This window comes from Myxocyprinus asiaticus, chromosome 12 (assembly GCF_019703515.2).
Source record: "Myxocyprinus asiaticus isolate MX2 ecotype Aquarium Trade chromosome 12, UBuf_Myxa_2, whole genome shotgun sequence".
NCBI classification, from domain to species: domain Eukaryota; kingdom Metazoa; phylum Chordata; class Actinopteri; order Cypriniformes; family Catostomidae; genus Myxocyprinus; species Myxocyprinus asiaticus.
In genome coordinates, this window is record NC_059355.1 from 38,577,430 (window position 1) to 38,604,800 (window position 27,371).

General features: G+C 37.6%; 2 protein-coding genes across 4 annotated transcripts in view; both read right to left on the bottom strand.

Annotated features, from left to right (window-relative positions):
• Positions 1–21,416, bottom strand: part of grm2a (glutamate receptor, metabotropic 2a) — a 105,376-nt gene extending 83,960 nt beyond the window's left edge. Inside the window, exon 1 of one of the 3 annotated variants that reach the window (XM_051711283.1) lies at positions 21,196–21,416. The gene's annotated coding sequence lies outside the window, so the exon portion shown is untranslated. Of the gene's footprint in view, positions 1–11,195; positions 11,324–18,448; positions 18,576–21,195 lie in introns of those variants that run through there. The other 2 variants (XM_051711284.1, XM_051711285.1) reach the window with 2 other exon arrangements.
• A 2,813-nt stretch (positions 21,417–24,229) lies between these two features.
• Positions 24,230–27,371, bottom strand: part of LOC127448626 (testis-expressed protein 264 homolog) — a 115,649-nt gene continuing 112,507 nt past the window's right edge. The window contains exon 4 of the mRNA XM_051711299.1: positions 24,230–25,314. Within this exon, the coding sequence (XP_051567259.1) occupies positions 25,001–25,314 (314 nt within the window). The 3' untranslated portion in view covers positions 24,230–25,000. The remainder of the gene's footprint in view (positions 25,315–27,371) is intronic.

Sequence of the window (27,371 nt, forward strand, 5' to 3'; positions counted from 1 at the left end):
GATGTTTGTATCACACAATAAACCACACAACATTAAGATGATAACCTAAACAGTTCATTTTCATTATTCAATCCAGTAAGCAGTTACAAAACCCTTTAGCATTAGCTCTGTTTTTTGTTTATCAGTGGTAGTGAACACAGAGGCTTCTAAATGAGGTACCTCAATGTAGTTTGTTGTGCTGATGAAAAATCTATTTGGCTGCACTGAATTTCTCTGTATGTCAGTGAATTACTTAGAATTTCTCTGTAATTCCATTATACCACTGTATTTGTTAACTCACTGGGCCAAGGTATTGGCTCCCTAAGGCCCCTCTCCCTTAGACACCTGGTTAGTCCACTGGGGGTTTTGTTCAGCTGTATGTTTGTGTGTTGTGTGTGTGTGTGTGTGTGTGTGTGTGTGTGTGTGTGCGCGCGCGCATGTGACTTTGTGCTCTGGGGACAGTGTGACCATTGTAGTGTAAAGCAAGCTCGCATGAACTTTTGTAGAGGATCACTTTTAGTCAGCTTGTAAGCCAACAGCTGCTTCACACACACAAGGACATCCGAACATATTCAACAGTACATATGGTTGCATATTTGTACACTCATAAAGACACTGACCTTAAAATATGCAGCAACAACAAGCATGTAAAATAGAATGATTGATAAAAGACTAAAAAAAATTCAAACTTTCCCAAAAGGCCTATTTCCCTCTGTTTTTTTTCTTTCTCTCTCATACGCACAGATAGTGACACAGATCATGCATACTAATTTCACACATACTAAGAGGTGTTGAGTCTGGCTTTCAGATGCTGTGAATGATATGATTATGGGGATTCATCTTATGGAGTGTGAGAAGAGACGATGTGTGTACAGAGAGACTGCAGAGGTGATAATTTACTAACAGCCACTTTTTTGTTACAGTGACTTTTCAAATGTACACAACCGTAAATGTAAGCGCAGCGTATTTCTAGCGGGAAGACTAGCAGCTGTACATCATTGCACCATTAGCTAGGTAACTCCGAGCCAATCACATGTAAGCCATTGTTTTATAAGTCTGCTCACATTATCATATTGCTGTTTCAGTTGTGCTAACACAGCAACCTCCACCACCACATTGTTTCATGGAGCATGAAACAACATACAGTGATTTAATAAATGGCAGTGACATATGATTGTGGAAATAGATTTGCATTTCCTGAAGGAAATACCAATGCTTGTAAGGAAGCAAAAGAATAGTTAAAATGTAGGGCCATGTCCACACGAATACATTTTCGTTTGAAAACACATCGATTTTTTTTAAGTTTACACTTCTAATTCACACTAGAACGGTGTTTTCCTCCACCAAAAAAGGAGACAGCAAATGCTCAAACAATTCTGTCCATTGGAAAACAATGACATTCGCAAAACTGGAAACTGAGTTTTCAAACTTGAAAATGGATTAGTGTGCATGTGCATGTGGAGTTTTAGGCCTTGGTTCTACAAATGAAATGCTGCATCAGAGCCGCTTTGCCATTGAATAAAATAGATGAAAGGTTTATGGAAATATGGACATTGAAAAGTACAGAAAACAAGTGGATAAATGTGAAACGAAAACTCTCAAATTCAAACCAAATCCCAAATCCAAATTTGATAAAAGCTTTTCAACAATCAATTAATTTATGTGTAGATTGTAGTCCTTAGTTGAAGACAAAGAGCAACTTACATTTTTCTTTGATAAATATTATGCACCCCTAAAAAAGCCAAAAGTTTTCTTTTTCTTTCTCTCTTTCTTTCTTTCTTTTTTCTTTCTTCCTTTCTTCCTTAACATCAAAGAGTCTTACTTTCAGTGAAATTTTTATAGAGAAACAACGCCTTTGGAAGTAGCCAATGAATTCTGAAGCAAAATGATCACTTTGGGTGAGAAACAGATCAATATTTAAATCCTTTTTTGCAATAAATCTCCACTTTCACTTTCACAATGTGAGAGAACGTGAAAGTAAAAGTGTATATTCATAGTAAAAAAGGACTTAAAGGAATAGTATCACAGTCGGTGAGTCTGCGGGATTGTTCCCCCTGTGTTTACGTTTCATCTCATGTGAGTCAGGTGTCGCTCGGCTCGTGGAATCAGCGTCGCCATGGGAATGCTGAGTGTTTCCACACCGATTATTCCACTTTCTGCGAGCAAGCGGCTTATTCCACTTTCTGCGAGCAAGCAGCACCTGATTGTGATTTACTTTCTGCCTATATATGCCCCACTCCATTTTGTGTTCTTTGCTAGATTGTTGTAGTGAGTTGAGTTACTCACCTTGCTCTCTTTATGCCATAGTCAGTCCTGTTTCGTGTTTTCCGAATTGGTTGCCTGTGCGCCTGGATTGTGCTTACCTTACTGTCAGTTGCTCTGATATCTCTGATTCTTCTCCTGAGGTTACCTCATTGGTTTTTGCCCTTCATCGACTCTCCATACTACCACAATACACACAAGCCTACGAACACACTCTCCATCACCCTGCTGCAGTCGGTGCCGGGATTCCCCCTGACACTTCGCCAGCTCTGCTGAGTTTACTAAATAAAGTCTTGTTTTGCCTCCGCACTTGGATCTCTGGTCTCATTGTTGACAGATATTTCACCAAAAATGAAAATTCTCTCATCATTTACTCACTCTCATGCCATCCCAGGTGTGCATGACTTTCTTCTTCTGCAGAACACAAAGTATGATTTCTAGAAGAATATTTCAGCTCTATAGGTCCAGACAACGCAATTGAATGGGTGCCAAAAGTTTGACGTTCCAAAAATCACATAAGTCAGCATAAAAGTAATCCATAAGACTCCAGTAGTTAAATCTGAATGTCTTCAGAAGTGATATGATATGTTAGGTGTGGGTGAAAAACAGACCAATATTTAAGTCCTTTTTTGCTTGAAATTCTTCTCCCTGCCCAGTAAGGGGCGATATGTATAAAGAATGTGAATCACCAAAAATACAAGAAGAAGAATGTGAAAATGAATGTTAAAGTGGAGATTGACTGAGCAGGGAGGAGAATTTATAGTAAAAAAGGACTTAGATATTGATCTGTTTCTCACCCACACCTATCATATCACTTCTGAAGACATTGATGTAAACACTGGAGTCTCATGGATTACTTTTATGCTGAGTTGTGTTATTTTTGGAACTTCTAAATTTTGGCACCCATTCACTTGCATTGTATGGACCAAAAGAGCTTAGAAATTCTTCTAAAAATCTTCATTTGAGTTCAGTAGATGAAAGAAAGTCATAGACATGTGGAATGGCATAAGGGTGAGTAAATGATGAGAGAATTTCAATTTTTGGGTGAACTATTCCTTTAAAAAAAACTATAAACAAACTGCAGACAAAAACAACTACATTTTATTTCTATTTCTATTTCTTTTCTATAGGACTTGTGTCATGAACATCCAATGAGGAATCATTACCCTCATATTAGTATTAGAGTAACTTCACTATATTTCTCTCCTCAAACAAGAAACTCTGTCCAAACGGCCAGCATGAAAGTGAATGTTGGGGAATTGGAGTGTCTGTGTCCATATCTCAACAATATATGTGTTCATCTCAGGGAGACACACACTTACTTATTAGGGTCTTCTCCCTACCCCTTGTTTCCATGGAAACTTGCCAGACAAGAGTGAAAGGAAGGGAAAGAGAGAGAGGAGATGTGAGGCTGAAAGGGCCAATCTAGTCTTCTAGGATGGGACTGAAGTTCCTGTGGGAATTCTTGTAAAGCTGGTGTAAATTGGCTATATCTTTTTATGACAGACATCTCCTGAACCACATTTTTCAAAGATTAATGCTTGCAACCCTTCGAAACCATAAAGATTATTTGAGACCGCTATTCTCGCATCCCGCTAGGATGTCATTTATAGTGCGGACATTTCTTTCAGCGTGTGCGCTGCCCCAGCGGCTTTCGCGCTGTCTTAAACTTTATATCAGCGTCTCCTGCTGAACGCGCTTAGATGCGATATACAATATGGAACAGCCTTTTCAGGCCAGTCCGAACTGGCTTCCCCTCAAGTCCGGGAATGGGACAAAAGGTCCAGTTGTCCCTCCTTATCGGCGGCCCTGGTAACGGTGTCACGGTTTCATGGTATACCACGGTTTTATAAAGAGACAGTAACAATTCACGGTATTGCATTCACGGTATTACTAAACTCCAAGTAAATCAATGAAAGTTTCTATTGTAAATATCAGTAATAATTAAGAGAGAATTGGCTACATTTACAAAGCATCAGATAAACTTCATCAAATAAATCCCTAAATTCCAGTTTCGCTCAACCATCACTTCATCTTAAAAGCCACATGCGCAAACTGCATGGTGAGAGAGCGCAGCACACTGAAATGTCAAAGCCTGAAGCTTTATCTCCCACCGCCAAGTGGCTGAAGTCCGCGATGTGGGAACATTTTGGTTATTCAAAAGATGGTTACCTGATTTGTAAACTTTGTTGAAAAAAGTGTTGGCTCAGGCAGGGGACACTTCAAACCTGAAGAGCCATAGCCATGACCATCACCCCAAGGAATATGGGGAGATGAATTTAAGTGAAAATACAGTAGGCTCTATATAGACGACTTATTGCTATATTTTTCTGATTATTATAGCAAGGCACCTTAATACAGTGATACATAATACAGTGAGTTCCAAACAGTCATTAGAGGATTCGTAATGATCTGTACGTCTCTAGAGCTGTGCATACGCAGAAGCCTTTATGTTTTAGATGCTGTGAAAACGTAGATATTGTTAATTTCAGTGTCTATTCAAACATAAAGAAATGTATGTGTAACGGTTGCATACAAATATCTACAAACACTAATAAGATAACCCTGAACAGGCTGGTCTGTCGTATGAGTGCGAAAACACCAAAGGTCACACAAGTGAGGTGCCTTTAAGGCAGCATCCTAACCGTCATGGACTCTCGTATGAGTGCCCTACAAAGGCAGCAGTTCTGTGAACCACTAAGGTTACCAACTTTCCACCACACGAATAAGGGACTCTTTTTGAGCACTTCAATACAGGACAGGGGTCTCCCTCGAGCATTTTGACTCACAATTGGTTTCAACAGTTTGACATTAGCATGTTGCTAAGCTAAAGATGTGGTTAGGGTTAGTGTTAGGGTTAGAATAAAAACAGATACAGGCAGAAATCCATACATGTTTTTCTCATTTATATTTTCACCATTGGCCATTTTCATGGGTAGGCCAACATGTTCAAACACTAAGCCTTCCTGCAAACAAATCAACTGATAGGCTTTTAAATTTGTTTTTCACCAGGAAAAGAGAAACAGCTGACTTTGAGAGATTCAGTCACACATGCGGCCAGTTTCTTAACCCTTACCGGGCTTTCACACTGGGCACGTTTGCTGCGGTCCGATTCCGAGTGCGATTGTTCCCGGTGCCCCCCACAGCATTGGTCTGGTTTCACACTCACTTGATTCTATCGAACCCCGGTCCATTTGCATTCGTCTTACGTTATCACAAACACGCATGGTGAACACAACGCGACTCATCATACTTTTTTATTTTTATTTTGGTGCCATTATGCACAGCAAAGTGAACGACTGTGTATATGTGTGCTTCATGGCGTAACTCATCAGATGTCCAGGGGAAGGCGGCTTGCTGTTGTTCACAAACTGCGAGACAGCTGATTGCAAGGAATTCATTTGCATCTTTGTTTACACTGCACGCTTACTCACGCTCGTGTCCAAGGTGAAGTTATCGCCACTGTCATCTCCTATTATACCCTATATTTATAACCTATAATAGTATTTATATATAGTATTTATAAGGTGTATAGATAGATAGACACAGTATTTATAGTGTTGATTGTACTTGTATGTCATTGTGGTGTCATTTTTTTGGGGACTTTCAGGAATGTGTGGATCCTTGTGTGTTGTCGAAACTAATGATGTCGTCATTGGCTAAAACGCATGTGCAGGTTACTTTACTTCCTGAACGAGTGCGCACCCGAGTCTGAGTTGCTTTCACATTCACGCGAACCGCGCTACAGTTCCATTGCAACCGAACTCAGACCACCTCCTACAGGTAGTCTCGGATTCGGTACCACGGTGCGCTCCCCGGTCCGCATGACAGCTTTCACATTACCAATTTTTCATGCGAACCATGCTCTGTTTCGAACTAAATTGCCAGTGTGAAAGTACCCTTAGTAAATGTAGCTTTCTGAGTCCTGAGTATAAAGTTAACAAGAACACTGTTCGCAACTTCCATGATGTGATGTATTTCCAAGTGAAATAAGATTTCCAATGAGAAAAAAACAAATGTAGGGCAGAAATAGAAAGATTACTAAGACAAATGTTATGTTCTTTAGAATAATGAGCACTGATGAATCATTTACAATAATCTCAGGAAAAAGTTTTAGAAAGTAAATATGTAAAATTTTGATTTAATGTTGACTATGCTATTTATTTATCTCCACTTACAGAGATGTCTCTGGTAACTGCATATTTACACTAGAGATTTGCCAATTCACTGTGTAACCACTGTGTAACTATCCTAGAGTGGAATACCACATTTACATTTATTCAAATTATGTAAACACATGGTAATTAAAGACCCATAAATTTCCCTAAATATCCAGTCCAATTTTGTTCTTTCTCTCTCCCTGCCTTTCTCTCTCTGTCTCTCTGATTGTATCTTCTGCCTCAGCAGATGGCCTCTTCAATTTGATGGCTCTGCTTTTGCCAGTCTTCAAGACTGCTCGAGACTACAGGGGAAGTGAGAGGTGCTGGCAGAGGAGAGAGGGGTGGAGAGAAAGCTTCTAAGAGAGAGGAGGGAACGGGAGCAACATTAAGGAGGAGGAGGAGTTGTGCAGACCCTCACACTGTTAATCCATTTCAGTATTTTCAATCTCATGCTGGCAAAGAGAGCGGCATGAATATGGTAATAACACATCAAGAGGAGAGGTCATCTTTATGTAACTGCAGGGCCGAGAGAGGAAAAAGATTGAGAGGAATTCCATATACAGGTCCTTTCTCTCAGGACAGAACTGATTAGACAGGAGGAACTATGTAAATGGATTTCAGGCTTCCTCTTAAATCATATTTTAGACGACAAAAGGAAAATTTCCTGGGAATAGGACATCTATGCTGCTGCTTGTGTGCGTGGGTGTGTTAATGTGATTTTATGTCAAGCTACAATGCAATCCAAGAACTTCTATGAGACAACCTGTCCTTATGCGACCAACCTGCTGCTTTATCTAAAATGGCCCACATCACTCATCAGTTTAAATGTAATCACTGCCGTCAAATTGTGAATGCTCAGTTGTAAATTCCATTTGCAACAGTTAGCCAAGCGATAAATGCACATTACACACTTTTAAGTAAATGACAGCTTCTCTCCGTCCCAGCTACTGGGGATATTGGGGGTGCCACTGTGCCAAGTCTATTCTGGCAGTGATAAAGTCTAAAAACAATAAAGGGGAGAATTACAACTTCAATTTCTGCTAATCGCTGGACTGCAGTACATTTTCGACATGTTGACAAATGCCTTTTTAATTTAGAGCTCCAAGCCCCGAATCCAATCCTAACAACTGTGAGTGTAATGCCACAACCCAGCAGGCATGTTATTTGATAACCATCCAAAGAGTCAGTGGCTGTGGGCCAAATGAGGTTTTGAACACCTTACTCAGAGCACTTTAAGCAACCACACCATAAACCACCATTTGAATGGGGAATTGCAATCAAGTGTGTGCAACAGCTCACTCTAAGGGGCCCTTTGAAATGACCGTTTGAGAAGGGTATAGGCACTGAACATTTTCTGTAAGTCAAACCTTGAAACAATCCAGTGATTCCCTTCACAGTTTATGCACTTCAAAACAAAAGCTGTCTACTTCGATTACTCTAAATAATGAAATACAAAGCCATTTTAATAGATGTTAAAATTTTGAAATATTTAAATTTCAGGGCAAGCAGGGATGTTTTGTTTGTAGAGACAGTGCCTTTAAAAAAACTTTTTTTTTCCAAAGAAAATAGAACAAATAATCAACAGTAAAAACTAAGTCAAAACAAATATTAGGAATGATGATCAAATGTTTAAAAAACAATTTTTTTTCTAAAGTAACATTATCCAACAGCAACACTAGCAAATAAAGTTTTAGATGGAGGCAGTGTTTCTTTGATTCCCTTGAGCTTGTTGTTGTCTCACAGAGGTAAAAGCTTGTTGTGAATTTGCCATCATATCACCAAAATTCAGATGAAATGTCACATGTCAAGACGTAATGCTGGTTCATTGCTGTGTTTGGCTGATTACGTTATCAATGGGAAAAACAGGTGGAATTGGATGTACTAAATACTGAATTAACAACTCATTTACTTAGTCACTCATTCGGACATCAAAACTTTCGCTTATATCCTAGTTGACATTTCCAAAACATAGAATGGCAGGGAAGAGCCATTTATATTCATGAGGAAAGTGATAACTGATTGGATGATTCAGTAAAATTTATCAGGAAAACGCTACCTGGTTAATAACCCAACCCTCAACCTACCCCTAAACTATCTGTAACAAATCAGGTACACTGTAAAAAATGTCTGTAATTTTAATGGTAAAAGACTGTAAAAATGCTACAGAAAAAAAAAAAACTTTAATTGATTAATGAGTATTACTATAAAATATACAGTAAAAAAAATTATATATATTTAAAAATACAGTAATGGTCATGTAAATTACAACAGTTTTAAACTGTAAAATTTACAGGTTGTTCTGTAAAGTTGTTTACATTTTTACTGTATTTTTTTACATAACTATTCTGGCAACTACAGCTGCCAGTTTTTTTTGTTTTGTTTTTTTTTTTGTTTTTTTTTACAGTGTAGTGCTTTACTTATAAATATGAACTTTTTATTTATATATGACTCTTGCCCTGTCATCCTACGTCTTAGAAATCCATGAACCAAAAGTAATTTAAGGAGCTGTTTTTATCTTATTTTTTATTTATTTTTTGTCAAATATGTTTTATTGCAGAATAATCAATTACAGAAAGGATAGATATAATAAAAAGAGATAAACAACAGCAGTTTTCTCCATGTTTTCTTAATACAAATGACACAAATGCCACAACAAAGAAAGAAAGAAAATAAAAACACAACAGACATGAGCTTTCGATAACCTGGGTAATTGTTCCGACACACAATAAGGAACACATCCAGATCAATGCATTGTTTAAAGTCTTCTGAAATTACTTTGAAAATCTTATGCCAATAATCTCGTAGATTAGGACAAAGTGGATAGCTATGCAGTAAAGATGTATCAGCAGCCTTGCATTTATCACAGACAGGGGAGACATCCGGGAAAATATTTTGTAAGTTAGTCTTTGAATAATGAAGCATATATGCAATTTTGAATTGGATGAGACAATGTCTGGAATTTATGGAGCATTGGTGGATTTCCTCAAGACTGACTTCCCAAAGCTCATCAGAAATTTCCATCCCTAGTTCCTCCTCTCATGCAGCTTTAATTGTAGATGTTGACTGTTTATGAAAAGACTATATAAACAAGAAAATATTTTGTTCTTTACCATAATGAATATAAGACACCTATCCAGGCAAGAGGGACTAGCAGTTGCAAACCTGTTTGAGTGTGCTTGCACATACTGTAGTTTCTGATTTGCAGAAACCTGAGAAAAATACCCCAATGGAATCCATATTTTTCCTGGAGTTTTTCAAAAGTGGCAAAGGTCCCATTTAAAATACAGGTCACCAATGGAACAAATACCAACATCTCTCCAATTTTTAAAGCCACTGTCCAGCATAGATGGTGGAAAAGGTTGTCTGCTATGGGAAGTAAAAAGGATAATGTCTTCACACTGAAGTAGGTTTTGGCTTGTTTCCAAATATGAATCATATTATGAATAATAAAGTTACCTCCGTAAATTGATTTTTTACTATTTACAGGGGAGAGCATCACAGGTCCTATATCATAAGCGAGGCACGTCTTTTGTTCTAGATTCTGCCATTTCCAGAATTCAGTCAAGGAGCTGGTTTTAATCAAAAGCATTTTACTTGGGTATATAAAATCTGCATCTCTGTGCCTGTGATCACTTGAAGTGTTAACCGAACGTTTGTTAATTATTAAAGTTATAAAAAGGTTATAAGAAGTAATAATATCTGAACAACAGCCAGTATTAACCAATGAAAGAAATCCTGTATATGATACTGTATAATTGTGTGTCAAGCAGTGTTAAAAAAATATAAACATGAGACTTTGGTGTGACTATGTTTTTATTATTGACTGGTTGTTTGTATGACTAAATGTATTTAAGAGACAGAATTGGTTTTAATAAATCCTTTAACAAACAAAAAATTACAAAAATGTTAATGGTATTGGCTGGTGTTCTATTTGCCCTTAATCCTTAAACAATGTGGGAAAAAAAATTGGTTCCACACGCCCCTGGTTCAGGACAAATGACCAACATTGTGGAAGGCTTATTTCCTTTCTTCAAGTGAACTTGTATTATGCTGGACTGAGTTCTAAACCATGATATTTTGTGATCCCTATTCCCTCATAGCCTACAAAATGAGGGTTGAGTAACCCTGGAATCGGGCGTATTAGTAACACTTTCTAATGGATTGCACCCAGTCTCTCAGACTTTTTTCAAGTTTAATTTGGCACCACAGTGAAGAACGCAACATGATCACATGTGAAATCGACACGTGAGTTCAGAAAAGTTCAGATAACCTAAAATCAACCCCATTCTGCTGAATTACTGCCAAACGCCACCCCCCATTAAATATCTTTGCATAAATTCAAATGTGCTTCCCTACAGCGCTACCTATTGCGTTTTGTGTGATCAACCTACAAGAGACATTTTCTGGTCCTGTGGGAACCAGGAATAATCGTGTTCACATAAACAATGGTCAGCACGTTTCGGAGATTGCATTTTCCCTCTAAAATTAACTTTTAATCCACTGATGGTAAGGTTTAGGATTGGGTTTTGGGTTAGGGGGGTAAAGTGGGCAGTAATTTCTTTTTTTTGTGTGTGTGTGGTAAGCACAGACCGATTTCAGCAGCAGATCTTTTTGATCAACTGCTACTGAATTCACAGTGAGATCAGTCTGAAGAAGGACTGGATGTGGCCATAGAGTGTAACTTTGAAGTAGCAATTATTTCTGAACTTAAAATATTTATTGTTATCTTTATCTAAATTGTTCTTAAAGCATTAGTAGGTAAATATTAGATTTTAAAAGAAAGAGTGTGCTTACCTTTTCATATAGGGACCTTATTATGAGATCATAAAATATAAAGTGGCAGAAATTTAAATGATATCCATCTAGTGCAGCACGAGAAAGACAGGAAACAGCAATTAAAATGCTGCCAATTAAATTCCCCCACTTACCACTGTGAAATCGATTGTGGAAAAGATGAAGAGATAGCACAGTTACAAAATGAAACATGTTTTTGTGACCAGGACAGTGATATTTTGAAATGTACCTAATTCCAATGAGAAAACAGGCGAATTTGTGTCTTTTCGTTTACATAAAGTCAGAAAAAACAACATATGAATCCAAAATTCTTTATCTGTGGTCCGACGAAGACACCGTCTTTGACCTTTGCCTCAGACAGCTTAGGGAAGAAGTCTTGAAGGTACTTGAAGGCTGCCAAATTGTTTCATAAGGCCCAATTTGATGTGCAGTGGTGGCATCAGCACCTTCTGGGGGTCCACCAGTGGCTCCCACTTGACGTTCTTCCTCCCCACAGAGAACTCGGTCCACTGTGGCCAGTCTCGCCTGTGGTAGTGCGCCTTGGTGTCCCTGCTGTCCCAAAGGCAAAGATAGCAGGGAAACTTGGTAAAACTGCCTTGGAGACACATAAAAAAATGCCACCATTTTGAAGTCTACCAGCCGTAATCATCATACTTCAAGGTGTCCAGCAAGGTCTTGATGCTGTTGTAATCCTCTTTGAGGTGCACCGAGTGAGCCAGGGGAAGAGACGGGTACTTGTTACCATTATGGACCAGCACGGCTTTGAATATTACTTTAGTATAAATACATGTTATTTTGGATTCATATGTTGTTTTTTTCTGACTTTATGTGAACGAAAAGACTCAAATTAACCTGTTTTCTCATTGGAAATAGGTAAATATCAAAATATCACTGTCCTGGTCACAAAAGCAAAGTTTGTGGGGAATAATAGCCATTTTCTATACTTTTGAGGCATAAGCAATTAGGAAATAACACTTACTACCCAGAAAAAAAAAAAGAAAAAAAACATTTGTTACACAGTGTAATAAATAATATGTAACTAAACAAGTTTACATACTTTGAACTCATTTTTGATGCTACAATAATTTAATACTTTTGAATACAGAATTTACATTGCGTGCATTGCTTTTGTTTGTTTATGAAACAAATAGTTAGTATTTTGGTTGTATACTCACAGAATGACGCAGACACACCAATGCAGAACTATAAATGCAAACCAACACAGGTCAGATAAAATGTCCACTCTGTGTATGTGTTGTTCATCAACAGATTAATGCTCAATTGCTACTGCATTTCCAACATCACATGGCACACCTTCAGTGTAGACAGCTTTATTAATTATAATGGGAGTGGCTACATCTTTTTCAGTGACAGAAATGTAATACGTCTTTTATAGAATACTGCCAGTAACTGAAGGAGATGTCTGATTCAGGCAAAGCCAGTTTGGTTTTGTTTAAACTAGCAGACTAATCACTTTCAGAAAAATACCATGGAATTACCATTTTTGGACATGTGGGCTTCCCTTTCAAAACCATGGTGATGAGGTCAGAATGGAAGCAGCAGAGATAAAATTACAAAGTGAGAGTGCAGAGATGAGAGAAGTGAAAGAGTGATGAGACAAGAAAAAGATTAGAGCCCTATAAAAATAAAAAATAAAAGACACCGTGCCGTTACCAGGGTAATACCATGGTACTGAATGATTATATTCATATTTCATGATACTGTCATAGTACTCCAAAATACTTAAAAAAAATACTATGGTTTTACTATGACACATGTCAAAAAAATGAGATTATCACAGACCATGTCTGAAACATAATAGGCTATTATTTGACAAAAAGGTAATAATGGAAATAATTATGTTTATAATACAAAAAAAAAATGCTTAAATACTCAAAAAGCAAAGAATAAGTTAAGTATATATTAGTGCTACTCTTTAAAAATATATACATAAATAAATATATATATATATATATATATATATATATATATATATATATATATATATATATATATATATATATATATAAACAGTGCCCTTTTTTTATTCTTTCGCCCCTGTTCCTGCTGAGGTCTTTACACGCCACTGCCACTGAGGCAGTATAACGTCACATCGTTGCTAGGATTCCAGCAACTGATTTATGCCATCTGGTGTCATGTAACTTTGTGGTTTGGTTGGACTGAATGGTCTAATAATCTAGAACAAAATCAAGAGAGTTTTGGCAATAACCAAGTGTATATTTAATAACTACAATACTTCTTTCTCACTAGAAATGGAATCAAAATTTGGAAAAAGTCAATAAAAACGTACATTTTATACACAAATTGGCTATCCACCACCTCTTTTTTTTTTCTTCAGCTCAACTGCTGTGGAACCGTGCAGGCAGGATTGTAGGATTTCATAGGCAGTGAAGGATGCATCTATGCTACCTTCAAAAATCGATCAGAAGAAGATATCTCAGTTGACAGGATGTGAAGTGAACATTGGATTCGAACGTGCCTTGGTTCCTTCCTACCACTGTATACAGCTTCCAGAGTCAGCATTTTCCTGGTTTCGGACGCTACCATAGTGTATACTACTATGCCAGTAACTTTAACATTCTGCATTTATTGCATTTTTAACATTTTGAACAAACAATTATGACTCCTAGTACTCTTATTGTTTGTATAAGTCATTACCCTCTTTCTACGCCCTGCTGGCTGGAATAGGTAGTGTTCAGCAACTGGATATAAATGCACAGGCTTTAAACCCAGCCAACGCCTCCGCCAACTGCTTGTTTCTGTGGTGAACTGAATGAACACTCAAGCAGTAATTAACCAAGGACAGCACATCCTGTTTTTCATCACAGACAGACAGACAGACAGACTACTAGGCGAACAAATGGGGCTTTTCCACTGCACGGTACAGCTTGACTCGACTCGACTCGACTCTGCTCACTTTTTGGGGGTTTTCCACTGTGGATAGTACCTGGTACCTAGTACTTTTTTAGTACCACCTCGGTCGAGGTTCCAAGCAAGCCGAGCTGATACTAAATGTGATGTCAAAACCCTGCAGATCACTGATTGGTCAGAGAGAATCGTCACTACCAGCGTCAATGGATTTGAGACACGGGACATCAACACGCTAGATTTAAAGTTAGCAAAAGCAACAGCAATATAATTTGTTCACGCGACTTTCGAATTGTACAAAGAAATGGCTGTGTGCATAACCACGCCGTGGTCAATAAATGAGGTGCAGACGTTCCTCTCGTTAGCGACAAACGAAACGACGCAAAACAAAAAAGTCTTTCAGGAAGTGTCTCAGCTGTTGCCCACACATGGCTACCACCGGACCTACCAACAATGTAGGGAAAAGTTGAACCATCAAGGACCACAACAGCCGGAGTGGTTCAAACAGAAGAAAGTGGAAGTTGTTCGACCAAATGGACGCTATCTATGGCAATAGACTGGCGAGCAATGGGAAGGAGAGTGCCCTGGACTTGGCGTTGTTGGAGTCCACGATGGAGGATGGTATATTTTGTTACGTTAACTCTATATTCTGCTTGAAAGCTTCACTTTATTTAGTTGACCAGCTACTGGAAAGCTTGCTTCTAAAACAACCAGGCCAATTTAACTGTTACATTTGTGTAAAATCACCATGCAACAACTGCTTTATGCAGCTCAATGAGCTAGTAGCTAACAGATAGCGGTCGTGTTATTGTTTATGGTCAGTAATGTTTGTGTCACGTTTAAGATGACGTCATGGCAGTAGAGGCGGCGCAACTGTGACGATCAGCCTATAATCCCACCCACGTTGAGGCGACACTAAACTGCAGTGGAAAAGCAAGCTCAGAAAAGTAAAGCGAGCAGAGTCGAGTCGAACCATAATGTGCAGTGTAAAAGTGCCAAAAGAGAAAGTCACAAAAAAAAAGTGAAATGTGTGTGAATCTTCAAAAAAGACCAGGGGCTTGGGACAATACATCAGCGGCTTAAGCCCCCAAAATCCCCTCGCAATGCCACTGCTACTGTATGGTTTTGAAAGTTGGACAAGCCTTCATTTAATATAACAATCCATAATTATTCTCTCGCTTTCTCTAATTACTGTCTTTTACCAAGAAAAAGAGATCTAGCTTTTGCAAGTCGTGCTGAGATCTAGCTTTTGCGTTCTTTATGGTCTCTCCCCTCCCACTCTAGACCTGTACATAATTCATATCCCAATCACTGGAGACCTGTGAACCGATGCATACAGGGTTTCCCTTATGCCTTTAAACACATAAGTGCGAGCCTAATATGTCACATTATGTATTTATCTGACACATACTCTTGGGAGTGTGAGTAAACTTGCACATGTTCCATTTCTCCCTGTCGTAAAAAGTACACAACATACAGACCTACTGTGATGAAATGCCACAGTCTACCTTTATGTCTCAGGATTTGCCATTTCTTTATTATTATTTACAGTACATGTACTGTATATATCCCATTGTCTCCTTTTGACATACACAGATATATCATGTGCACTATTGCACATGTCCACAAAAGACACATATTCTTCTGGCTCTGTGTGTGAGTCTCTCATGGGATCTACACAGTCTCACAGTTTCTTTGAAAGTCTTTTATCTGGTGCTTGACAAGGAACACACACCATCTGCTATGGAATGTGCTAGATGCATTCCTGAGGATCATAGCATTTTTCTGCATTTCCATAGACAGCCATAGTGGAAATTAATGTATTATTCACAAAGAAATTTCCCCCTCAAGGGATAAAGTTCAGTTGATGTTCACAAATTGGAATGCATAAAACTGCTCTGCTACTAATCAGTGTAAATTATTGCAAAGATCAATGTTAAAAGTAATGAGCAAAATCAATGTTCATTCAATGTTTAATCAATGATCTTAGCTATTTTGGGTGACCCGTTAAATGCCATAAAAATGTACCATTAACCATATGGTAATGTAAAAGCTGGATATAGCCTATTCATCATTCAGAGTTTCCAATTTGTCCATAGGGTTATATGAATAAAACTAAACTTTCTTATGATTTTAGATGATATTAAGATGCCTCATTTCATACAACCACAGCTGTTAATCAAGTGATACATTAATTAAATGATCTGTGATTATCTGGAACAAAAATGTGATTAGATAGATATCTGAAGAAGAAAAAAACACTGGCTCAACTGTTATGCCTTTTGTCCTATTGTGACTGCAGGACTGAGAATGACAATGCTCCACAAGCAGACTGTAGTGATGTTTCGCACGTGAGTGAATCAGTCTTTTTAAACAAATCTTTTAAGTGAATGAATCATTCTTATTCACCTCCATACACTGACTCATATTTCTCGTTCACTGATGTCTCTCCCTTTTGAAGCCAATGAGCTGAGTTTGAAGTGCGAGACTGCTTTGGTGGCATTTCATGCTCCAGCCAATAGCATTAGAGTCTGGGGTGTGAAGGAGCATATCATTGGTTTGACCGACTGAACAAATACACCCCTTCACTGAAGCAGTCGAGTCGGTCATTTGAGTCTGAACGAGATGAGATGCCTCATTCCTGAACGAATTCAATGTACTTGTATATTCGTTCGTGTCCGAAATGAATAAATCACTCATTTTGTTTGTGAACTAGGATCTACTGACTGACTGAACAAGACAAGGCATATTATTTGTTCATTTTGGCATGTGAGTCAATCGCTTTCAACAAGGAGAGAAAGGGGTGAACTGCATGAAGGCAAGTTTATAGGTATGCACATGATCCCCAATTTATGAATGTTTAAAAATGACTGAAGACCATACAGTTAAAGGTGCAATATGTAAAATTTTTCATGTAATATTCACCTTTTTTTTGCCAATGTGTGAACGGCTTGTAATGCAACTTAAAAAATGAGCCCTTCCCGGACTTCCTAGGTTGCCTATTAAAGCCTGTAGACTGATTTTCATGCGAAGGGAGCGGGTCGCTTTTGCCAGGAAAATCCAAAGGATGTGACATTTATGCGCGCTCCCGAGAGCTTGCCTCTGCCGCTATTCAACAGCGTCAACAAACTGCAACACTAGGTAACGTTATCTTAGAGATGGAATCCAGCAAACGTCTGGCTCCAAGCACAACACCTACTCCTACACAAACTCCGAGTAAGCCAAAAAAAAATCCCGTCTGGCTAAGCGGGAACGTGATCGTGGTCGAGCGAAAACTAGAGTGAACATCGACAGGGCATTTGATTCCTGGAGGGACCTTCGTTTGGTTTTGGGGATAAAAACCGACCCTGAATTGGCATTCTTCTTATTGGACAGGTAAGCTTACATAACTGCAAAGCATGTGAAATATAGTGCCATAAGGATTGATCTGTGTAATTTTAGCTAACTTGATCTTGCCTGCTAACGCTGACGAATTGCAAGCTACCTTGCTTCGTAACTTTCAAATAATTTCAACGATCTTCTCTTTACAATAAAAGTCAGGTATGCTGATTCACAGTAACTGACATAATGTTAATCTGTAATTATTCAGCAAGGTAAACTACGATAACACATGACATGAATGCTAGACAATGTTCAATATAATGCAAAAAGCTCCATTCATTAGTGTAACGTAACTTGGTTATACAGAAAATATATACAATCTACTATTATAAAACAATAGTGCATCGATATATCAAAATGACAGTTGTGATGGAATCACATCAATACTGAATTGTGTCAACATATTTATAATGTACAGTCTATTTTATAAACAGCTACTGTCATCATCCACCAAATTTAGCTAACAGCTATTGATAAAGCTGGCTAGCTAGATAATGCCGACACAGGCTATCATATAAATGCAGTCGATGTATCATGCAAAGAAAAGTGATTACTTCAAACTACAGTCTCACATAGTCAGACCTATATCCACACTTTGTTTAAGCCCTGTTCCAGCACTGGAGAGTCAAATATAATATGCAGTCTCAAAGTTTGTAGTAAAACAATCGTAACTGTGTAATTGTAATTATGCTACCTCATCTGTGATCATGATGCCAGTGAATCACATTCAGTCTCGCTTCCCTATGGAGTCATGCTCGCTTGCGTCCGTATACAGTGTGTGCACGATCACAAGCAACAGGCTGCAGTTCACTTAACGGCCACAGGTGTCATTAATAACAAGGGTTTCTGAATCTTACATACTGCACCTTTAAAATGACATGAATTATGAATGGAAATGTTGTGCTTTTATGCACAGTGTAAGACACTTAGGCTTTTCTTGAACTTTTACTATGTCTTGATAAAAGTGAAAAAAGTGTGCTTACCGTATGGGCACGTGTGAGCTCCATTTTCGGTGTGAAATTTCCATGGAGGGGCACCAAAAGTGAGTTGTGAAGCGAGTTGTTATCAGCTGTACAATATGTAATACAGTGCACAGCAGGGAATGCATTTTTATACACTGAACCCCCCAACCCAAACCCCCAAACGTTAACCTAACCATCAGTAGAGTAAAAATGTATTGTTAGATGGAAAAATGTAACCTCCTATTCGCGCTCATCACTGGTTATTCTAACACAATTACTTCCAAGTTTCAACACGCTGCTGAGGCAAAGCACATCTGGTCACACCACAAGAGAAGGTAAACTCACTTGAGCCAAATGCAAAAATATCTGATGGAAGATGCCGCTTGTCAATGAGTCGGCATTATGTGTCCGATCCTAGGGTACAGGAACTTTCGGAAACAACATGCCAACTTCCTGTGTGATCATGTTGCTACAAGCATAACATCTACAGTGTAGCTTTACGTCAATATTAAACACATTTCCAAGTGAAATAGGATATTTAATGAGAAAAAAGTAAAGCAGGATTTTTTCCATCAGGAATTGATTGGATTGAATACACCAGAATGCAGCCAGATGAGTTTGCAGTCAGACTATTGGTTAACATTATCCAATAGGATAACAGGGGTTGGTGAAGTGAGCCGAAACGGAATGTTGTTTCAGAAGCCGAACAAGTTATTTAATTTTGATCGAGCCCAAACAGAATTTGCCTGTGTTTTCTGTGTGTAGAACTTCTGAATTCTGTGGAAATTTGTGGAGCATTCTGCACAGGTGGGCACCAGAATTAAGGAGGCAAACATATTTTTTCTTTGAAATAACAAGCAATGATCAATCATGCACTATAAGAACAGGAATACACTGTAGATTAGAAAGTAAAAAGGGTCAATTTTGCTTTCATGTTGACTTTAAAGAGAAAAAAACACATCCAGTTGGTGTACAAACCCTGGATTTTGCGATGGATTTTCAAATTGACCTGGTACTAAGTTATGGTTGCTGACACATCCTAAATCTAGACTGTTTTCACAGAATTGCTTTCTTACACTGATTTCTTGTAGGCCTAATACTCATTTATTTACAACGCAATTACTTTAACTGTCTTCATCACTGTAACCTATCCATCACGCACGCGGGAAACACATTCCCGCCACAAAGGCTTGTCAGAGTCTGTGACTTTTCCTGCCGCCGTGAACAACTTAAAAGCTGCCTTCTCCTGTCTGTTTTCTTCACCAAAGAGCTTGTTGTCCAGGTTATAGACATTAGGTGAACTCTGTATTAGCCATTCTGAGTTTTACTGCATAATCAATATTCTATGCCGTGTTACTTGCAGAAGGGTGCACTTTTAGCTTCGACACGCTCACAATGGCGTCTTCACTTAGCTGGAGCAATGAGACTTGAAGGATTGGCTTCCATTTATCTCTCTTTCTCGAACTCATATCTCTTTACCTGTTTAGCTTTGGGCAGCTGCCCTCGTTGTGCGGCTGCTACACAGGTGAAGTGGTTCCATTAGGTCTGTGGAGAGACTTTGTGCGTCGCGCGATTCGCCTCGCAGCAAATCCTCATAGCAAAAGATAAGAGCATGTGCGGCGCGAGCTTGAATTATTTAAACTGACCAGCCTAACGGTTGTTCTCCACTTTGTGATTTTAAAAGCGCAGCCTGTCATGCTCGCCAAAAAGCCCCAGCACAAATACATACGAAACGACTTGTTTTTCTTTGCGTTTTAATTGCATTGTTATTCAATGCATTCATTTTTAATACAGTTCACATAAATAGCGGCAAGAAAGCGAATCAATCGACACGATGTTACTTATGTCCTCGCTGACGTGGTCAAAACCGCACATTATGCCAATTTAAAGCTTGTTTTCTACATAAAAAAGAAAATGATATCGAATATTTTAGAGAACGGTCAAGAATCAAAATAATGGATAAAATGTTCAACAAAACGAATTAACACATTTTGTAATATAGTCACCACTCGCTTCACACCTGGGTTGAAAAACAACTAAACAAGTTAGCATGTGAACAAAAGGCATCGTGTTATCTTCACACTGCAACATTTGTTTGATTCATTTATATCAAACAAGTCTAATTATTAAGGTGCATCATTATAGAACACGTCACAAATGTAAAACGTCATCGTGTTTCACGAAGTTCCAGAAAGGGCTGACGTCTTGAATGAAAATGAATGTATTAAAACCGTAAGCAACTTTATTGTAGTTTTAAGAGTGTTCGTAACGTAAACAGTCAACAGACTTAATCTGAAGCTAGTTAAAAATTATTGAAAGACTTGCACTTTACAAAACTGTTGAACATGCAGCAACAAGCTATGATTTAAGGAAATTAAAGCTAAAATACTCCGTGGCATAACATACCTTCCATATTCTTCCACAGAGATGTGTTTACAGACACAGCCCAGATATGTAATGAGATGTTGTTACCTGTGCGATTGTTTATCTGATCAGATGCTTCACAAGCCAGCTGATTTTCTACGATTCTTGTGCAAATGGAAAACTGCGCATTGCATTCTAATTTAAAGCGAACATTTCTTGAAAATCCTTGATTGTGTCAGGTGTCAGTACAAAGCATGTTATTAATACATTGTAATAACAATGCTAAATGTGTCTCTTTATTTCCACGATGATATGTAACGTTTGCCATAGGCTACTTAACGATATCCAGAAATCTAACATGTCACTTTTATCATCAGATTAGTTTCAAATGATAACATTCTTACCTGTCCTGTCCAGTTTACCTCACATCGACACATTCGAGGCGGATAGCCGTCAAGACACCGGGTGAAGGTCCTTGTATTTGTCTTCGTATCCTTGGTGAAAGTTTCGTGTTATTCTATTGCTGTATTTAAAACATATTGCTGAATCCCAGCAATGGAATTCAGGTTTCATTCAGTGGGTGAAGTTTGCATGGAGCGCGCGCCACTGAGACGCTGTGCGCGCCTGGAACTGTCTATGGTACTGAAAAGGCGGAGCGCGCGTCATTGAATTCCTCGAGACTGTATTATCATAAAATGCAAAAGAATGCTCGCTCCACTATGCCAATGAACTTTATTTTTTTATTTTTTTATATATTTTTTGAAGTATTGCAATATGTTAACTCAATATAATTGCTAAAATTAAAAGTCAACTTTTTTTTTTCAATGCACTTTTCTAAAATCAATTAGAAATGCCAATTCATGATTCTAAAAAAGATTTGCGCTGATTTGAAGACCGAAATGGTGAAACCTCTGGTCGAAGATGTGTACACCAGACACAGTCAGCTCAAAATATCGACTCCCCGGCAGATTTCTTCAGATGAAACAAAGCATTAAGTAGGCATTCAGGATCCTTGAGTTTATAATGTAGTGGCCACTGACATAGAAATGTCGTCTATAAACTGCATATGGTAACAAAAGTGATCACCGAACGCATAATTGCGCTATGATGAACTATTGCGAATGGTAACAGAAATTTCCCCCAATCTGCTCCGTTAGCCCTGCGAGATGGAGAATGTGTAAATGTGCCCAAATACGTCAGATATTGTCGATTTTGTTTAATTGGCTTGTGACGCCGATATGTTGGCTTGTCACAATCACACATCATATGATCAATGTCCTATTCGGGTCGATGGACAAGTTCTTACATGGCACGAGCGGGAAGCGCGCGAGAGAGCACGAGCTCCCGAGAGGATGTACTCAAAGCGAACATAGATTGTGTGTTGACATCCAATCTTGGCATATTAATGTTTTAGAACTTGTGAGAGACTTATCATTCGCTTTCTGTCGGTTGGAGACTAGAGCGTCATCAATTGTCGGTCAGCAAAGGCACGACTGTTTGCAGTCTTCAAAAGACAATACGGCCATGCAGATACTTTTGTTTATTTTTGCTCCGTCAACGAAAACAGTTCCAAAAGAAGTCAAAGCAGGATCAAGTACATCAGGATCGAAAACTTCTTGCCTCACATGTCCACACTATAGCGCAATATTTCATGCCAAACACTTGTGTACAGTAATATCTGTCAGTGTCTGAGGTTGTAAAGGCAGCTGGATAACCAGAACTCCTCTGAGAGATAAACACTAGGTCATTTCAATGCTCCTCCTTCACTGAGTCCTCCTTCAATGAGCTCACTGCAATCCTGTGGCAAAGTGTTCAAAAGATTTAGAACCAGCTGGAGCTCTTCAGAAATTGCACTTACATTGATTTTTATTTTCAAAGACAAACACTCACATAATAACCAAAGAGAAGATCAGAGGAAATTGCTACATCACAAAGGAGGAGAATTAGACAGAAGGGGTTCCTAGTGTATACTGGAAATGGTTAGTGGGACACTATACTCTTACCAATCAGTGCTTCTTGAGCATGCATTAAGACCAGCACGTGGCAATGAAAAAACACTTTTAGTGTCTGCCTTTTGTAATAATTAGCAAGTTAATAGATAAAAAAACAAAAAACAAAATTGTAACACTTTATAGAAAGGTTGCATTCAATACATTAGTTGTCAAAATATCTAATATGAACTAACAATGAACAATACTTTTACATCATTTATTAATATTTGTTAATTTCTACATACACTAATTATTTTTTATATACTGTATATATATATTGAACATTTTATACATTAACCTTAGTTAAAGGAATATTTCAGGTTCACCAATAGTTAAGATCAATCAACAGCAATTGAGGCATAATGTTAATTATCAATAAAAAATAATTTTGACTCGTCCCTCATTTATATATATATATATATATATATATATATATATATATATATATATATATATATATATATATATATATATATATATAGCAGGTACAGTAAGGCACTTACATTGGAAATGAATGGAGCCAGTTCATAAACACTAAAGTATACATTGTTTTTAAAGTATAGCAACAAGACATGAACATTATACATGTTAACACAATTTTAGTGTGAGAAGACCAATTACTAACCTTATCTGTGTAACATTATATCCAATACCGAGACTACAGGGTTCTGTTGTCATGGCAACTGAATTGAAATATTGGCTATAAATTATTACAGTAAAGGTAAGCAATTTTATCACACTAAAATCATATAAACACATATAATGTTTATTTCTTGTAGCCATACTTTTGAAACGGAGTGTATTTAGCATTTATGGACCAGCTCCATTTCCACTGTAAGTGCCTCAATGTAACCAAGCATTTTGCTTTTGTTTTTGCTTTTTTTAAATAAAGGTTAAAATGATCTTTTGTGGAAATAAGCATTAAATTAAAATGTATTAAACCTTGAACATTCCATGAATGCATTATGAATCAAAAAACAACATGAACAATTAAAATTATTACATACATATAATGTAAAAAGTCAATGTTAGTTCATCACACCTAATGCATTAATTAATGTTAACAAATAGAGACTTATTGTAAATAATGTTGTAATTGGTTCTGGTGATTCAGCATTTGGTTGGAAGTATTTTTATTTTTTGGGAGAAAAGTTAAAATTTTACTTTTCCTCAAAGAAAAGTTTGCTTCAGTAAAACGGGTGCAATAGCATGTAGCACTTTAAAGCAAACACTCAAACACACATTTGCTGTACACATACTTTATACTTTAAGAATGCAGAATTACATTGTGAAAAGCCTGATCAACTGACCTGCTGACTGTTGTCAGAGACATTAACAGTTAGTATCAAAAGAAGAAATAACTGCATGATACATTCTGACACATTATCAGAAAAATATTACCCAAAACAAAAATAATCCTTATGCTAAACCATTTCTTTTGGTTGGGATATAAGAAGTTATTACAGAAAAAAAAATGTAAATAGAAAAATACATAGTAGAGGAAGAGAAAAATATTTTGTTATACTTGAAAAAAATTTAAATACTTAATCTCTTTGTTTGTACAACTGACTTTTTCCTAACAACCAATAGATAATCAATTGCATGCAGGAAGCACAAAAATGGTGTAAGACACTTGAATTGCAAATAATAAAATACCAGCTGTATTTCCCTGTTATTCCACTCTTTTCAGTTCTATTCGAATGCAACAGAATCCATAAAACACTTGCAGTTAATTATTCCTGTTTTGAATCAAACACAACTGAATACATTATCTGTTAAACATGTTTAAGATAAAGGTCTGATTAAGCTGTTTATTAGACTTAATGGTGTTGCCTTTTTTTCAGAATGCACATTATTTACTTTCTGGCTACATGCATTCCATGAGTACTGTGTGAAATAAAGACAATAGTGAAAGCAACATATAATTGTTTTTTCAGAAATAAATACAAAGCGAAAGAATAATGTGTGTTTCATTAAGTATTTAATAAAAAGTTATGAAAGGAATAATTGTTTATTGTGATTACAGGGAAGAAATGTTCCACGTATTTAGGGATGTTAATTTCAAACATTAAAAAAACTTACGGAGACAACAAAGCCTTTGATGATTTAAAGACACACACAAACTCTTTTCCTCTTTTTGAAACCACACTCACATATATGCACATGCATACACAAACACTCATCATTCACCTACGTTCCATCTAATACACTTTATCCCTTACTCCTCCCTGTTCCCCACTGTTTCTCCTTCTATCTTCTCCTGTCCATTACGATCTTCCTCCTCTTCTACCAGGTCTTCATTCTTTTTGTCCTCCTTCTCCTCTTCCATTTCCATGTCAAGCTCTTCGAAGGAAGAACCACTGCCTACAGACTCACTTGATCCCTTGCCTCCCTGGTCCCCATCCTCACTTTGACCCTCTTCTTTGCCCAGTGCTTGCTGAGAGCTCTCCAGCAATGGGGTTGAGGCTTCCATCACGTCCCTGCTCTCTTCAACCACCTCCTTGATCACTGAGCTTGACTCGGGCCTAAAATCTTCACCAGGAAAATAAAGTATATTAACACAAAAATCCTCACAAAGACAATACCCCTTAGAATAAGGGATAGTTTGCCCAAAAATGAAAGTTCTGTCATCTTTTACTCACCCTCATGTTACAAATCTAACTTTTTTCCTCCACTGAACACTAGTGATGTTAGGCAGAATGTTAGCCTCAGTCACTATTCACTTTCATTGTATGAAAAAAGATGCAATGAAAGTGAATAATGACTAAAGCTAACATTTTGCTAAACATTTCCATTTGTGTTCCATGGAAGAAAGACAGTCATACAGAATTGGAACAACATGATGTTTGAGTACATGATGACAGAATTTCATTCTTGGGTGAAGTTCGGGGTCTTACAGCAGTCCTACACAAGGAAAACCTTATATTGCCCAAATGAATGAGATTCTATATCCTTACTTCTTCAGCAACTATTGTAGATTGCTCTATAACAATTGGAACAATTATAAGCGAACATAAATTCCCATAATAAACAGATAATAAATAAGAAAACAAAGAGACATTTCAGAAATGGAGAGAATATAAAATTAAAGAATATTAAATGACTGCTTAAAGTCCTGCTGTTAGCTGATTTAGCCTTTGGGGATTCTTTAATGGCATGTCTCAGCACCAGAGGGTTCTAGTCATTTACTAACAGCAGTATAATTGCAAGAAGCTGTGCTGTTATCGTGACACACCAGGTGAGAGTTATAATTGCCAAAGAGCTAAATATGAGCTAAAACAACCCCATGCGGCTGCATTTGTGCCAAATAAATTTAAAAAAGGCCTCCAAAGAGATTTCAAACATTTAACTCAGATTTAAAGGTGGGACTCTGGTAAACAACTTTGATTCACCTGGAAAGAAAAAAGAAATTCCTAAAAACAAAAATAGACACTGAAGTGAGTTTAGTGGTCACTTCACTAATATGTTCAAAAGGGCAAAGGCTCAGAGCAGTTATTTACATTTACAATTGCTACAAGTGCTGGTAGTGTTTCTGCTGTTCGTAAAACATTACATTTTCTAAAGAAGTAAACATATCCACACAGTATGTTTTAAAAAAAATGGACAAATTGTTTCAAGTTGAAAGTGTGAAAGGCAACAAAAAGAACAGAGAGGGATGAAGGATAACTTTTATGACAGAAAGAAGAAAAATGGACAGACTATAATGAAAGTGCACTCAAGTCTAACATTCTATAAAAACATTTTGGCAAGAGGCTCTGATCCTTTAGTAAGGTGTCATTTAAGAGGGTCACGACTGCAATCACTTGCAAAAAATGTCAAAAATGCTTTAAAAGGAACAAATAAATCACTGAATCGTAATGAGTATTGACATCATGTGCCAGTCTTAAACTGGCTATTTAAACTAGAATAGAACTTGGCAATAATTCTATGCTGCCCAATTTCTTTTAAAACGGCAGTGAATAAGACCTCTGCTCCCTCACTGCCAGTATTGTTTTAGATGGAGAGAAATGATCCCTATCTCATACGGCCCATCTCAACATATTAGATTTGGCACCTCAATTAGGCTTCAGCTTTCCACTCATTGTGGGGATCCACTCCGGCAGAAGAGAGAAGCAGAGGGGGGAAGACCTTTTCAAAACCTATTAGGTGCCGCAACACACCTTAAATTTGCTCATCCCATAAATATGCCTGAATCCCATTCAGATGTAATGAATCATACCTAAGAAGCCTAAAAGAATGATCGGTTCATAACAGTAATAAACCTCAGGTCAAGGTAGAAGGTTACGCAGCTATGCAAACCACAAAATACGTATGGATAATGGAACATGAAGCACATCTAGAAGCACATTAAGGCGTATTAAATGTTTTTTTTTAGATTGTTTATCTTCTCAGGTACATGCAGTCTGAGGCTACATCCACACTAATACGTTTAGTTTGAAAAAGCATTGATTTTGCTACGCAAACGCATCTCCTCCACATTAGAAAGAGGTTTTCCTCTGCTGAAAATTTAGACTTTCGAAAACGATTTTCGATATTGAAAATGGAGGTTTCAAACTTAAATCAGTGTGGACGTGGCCAGAGAAGGGATG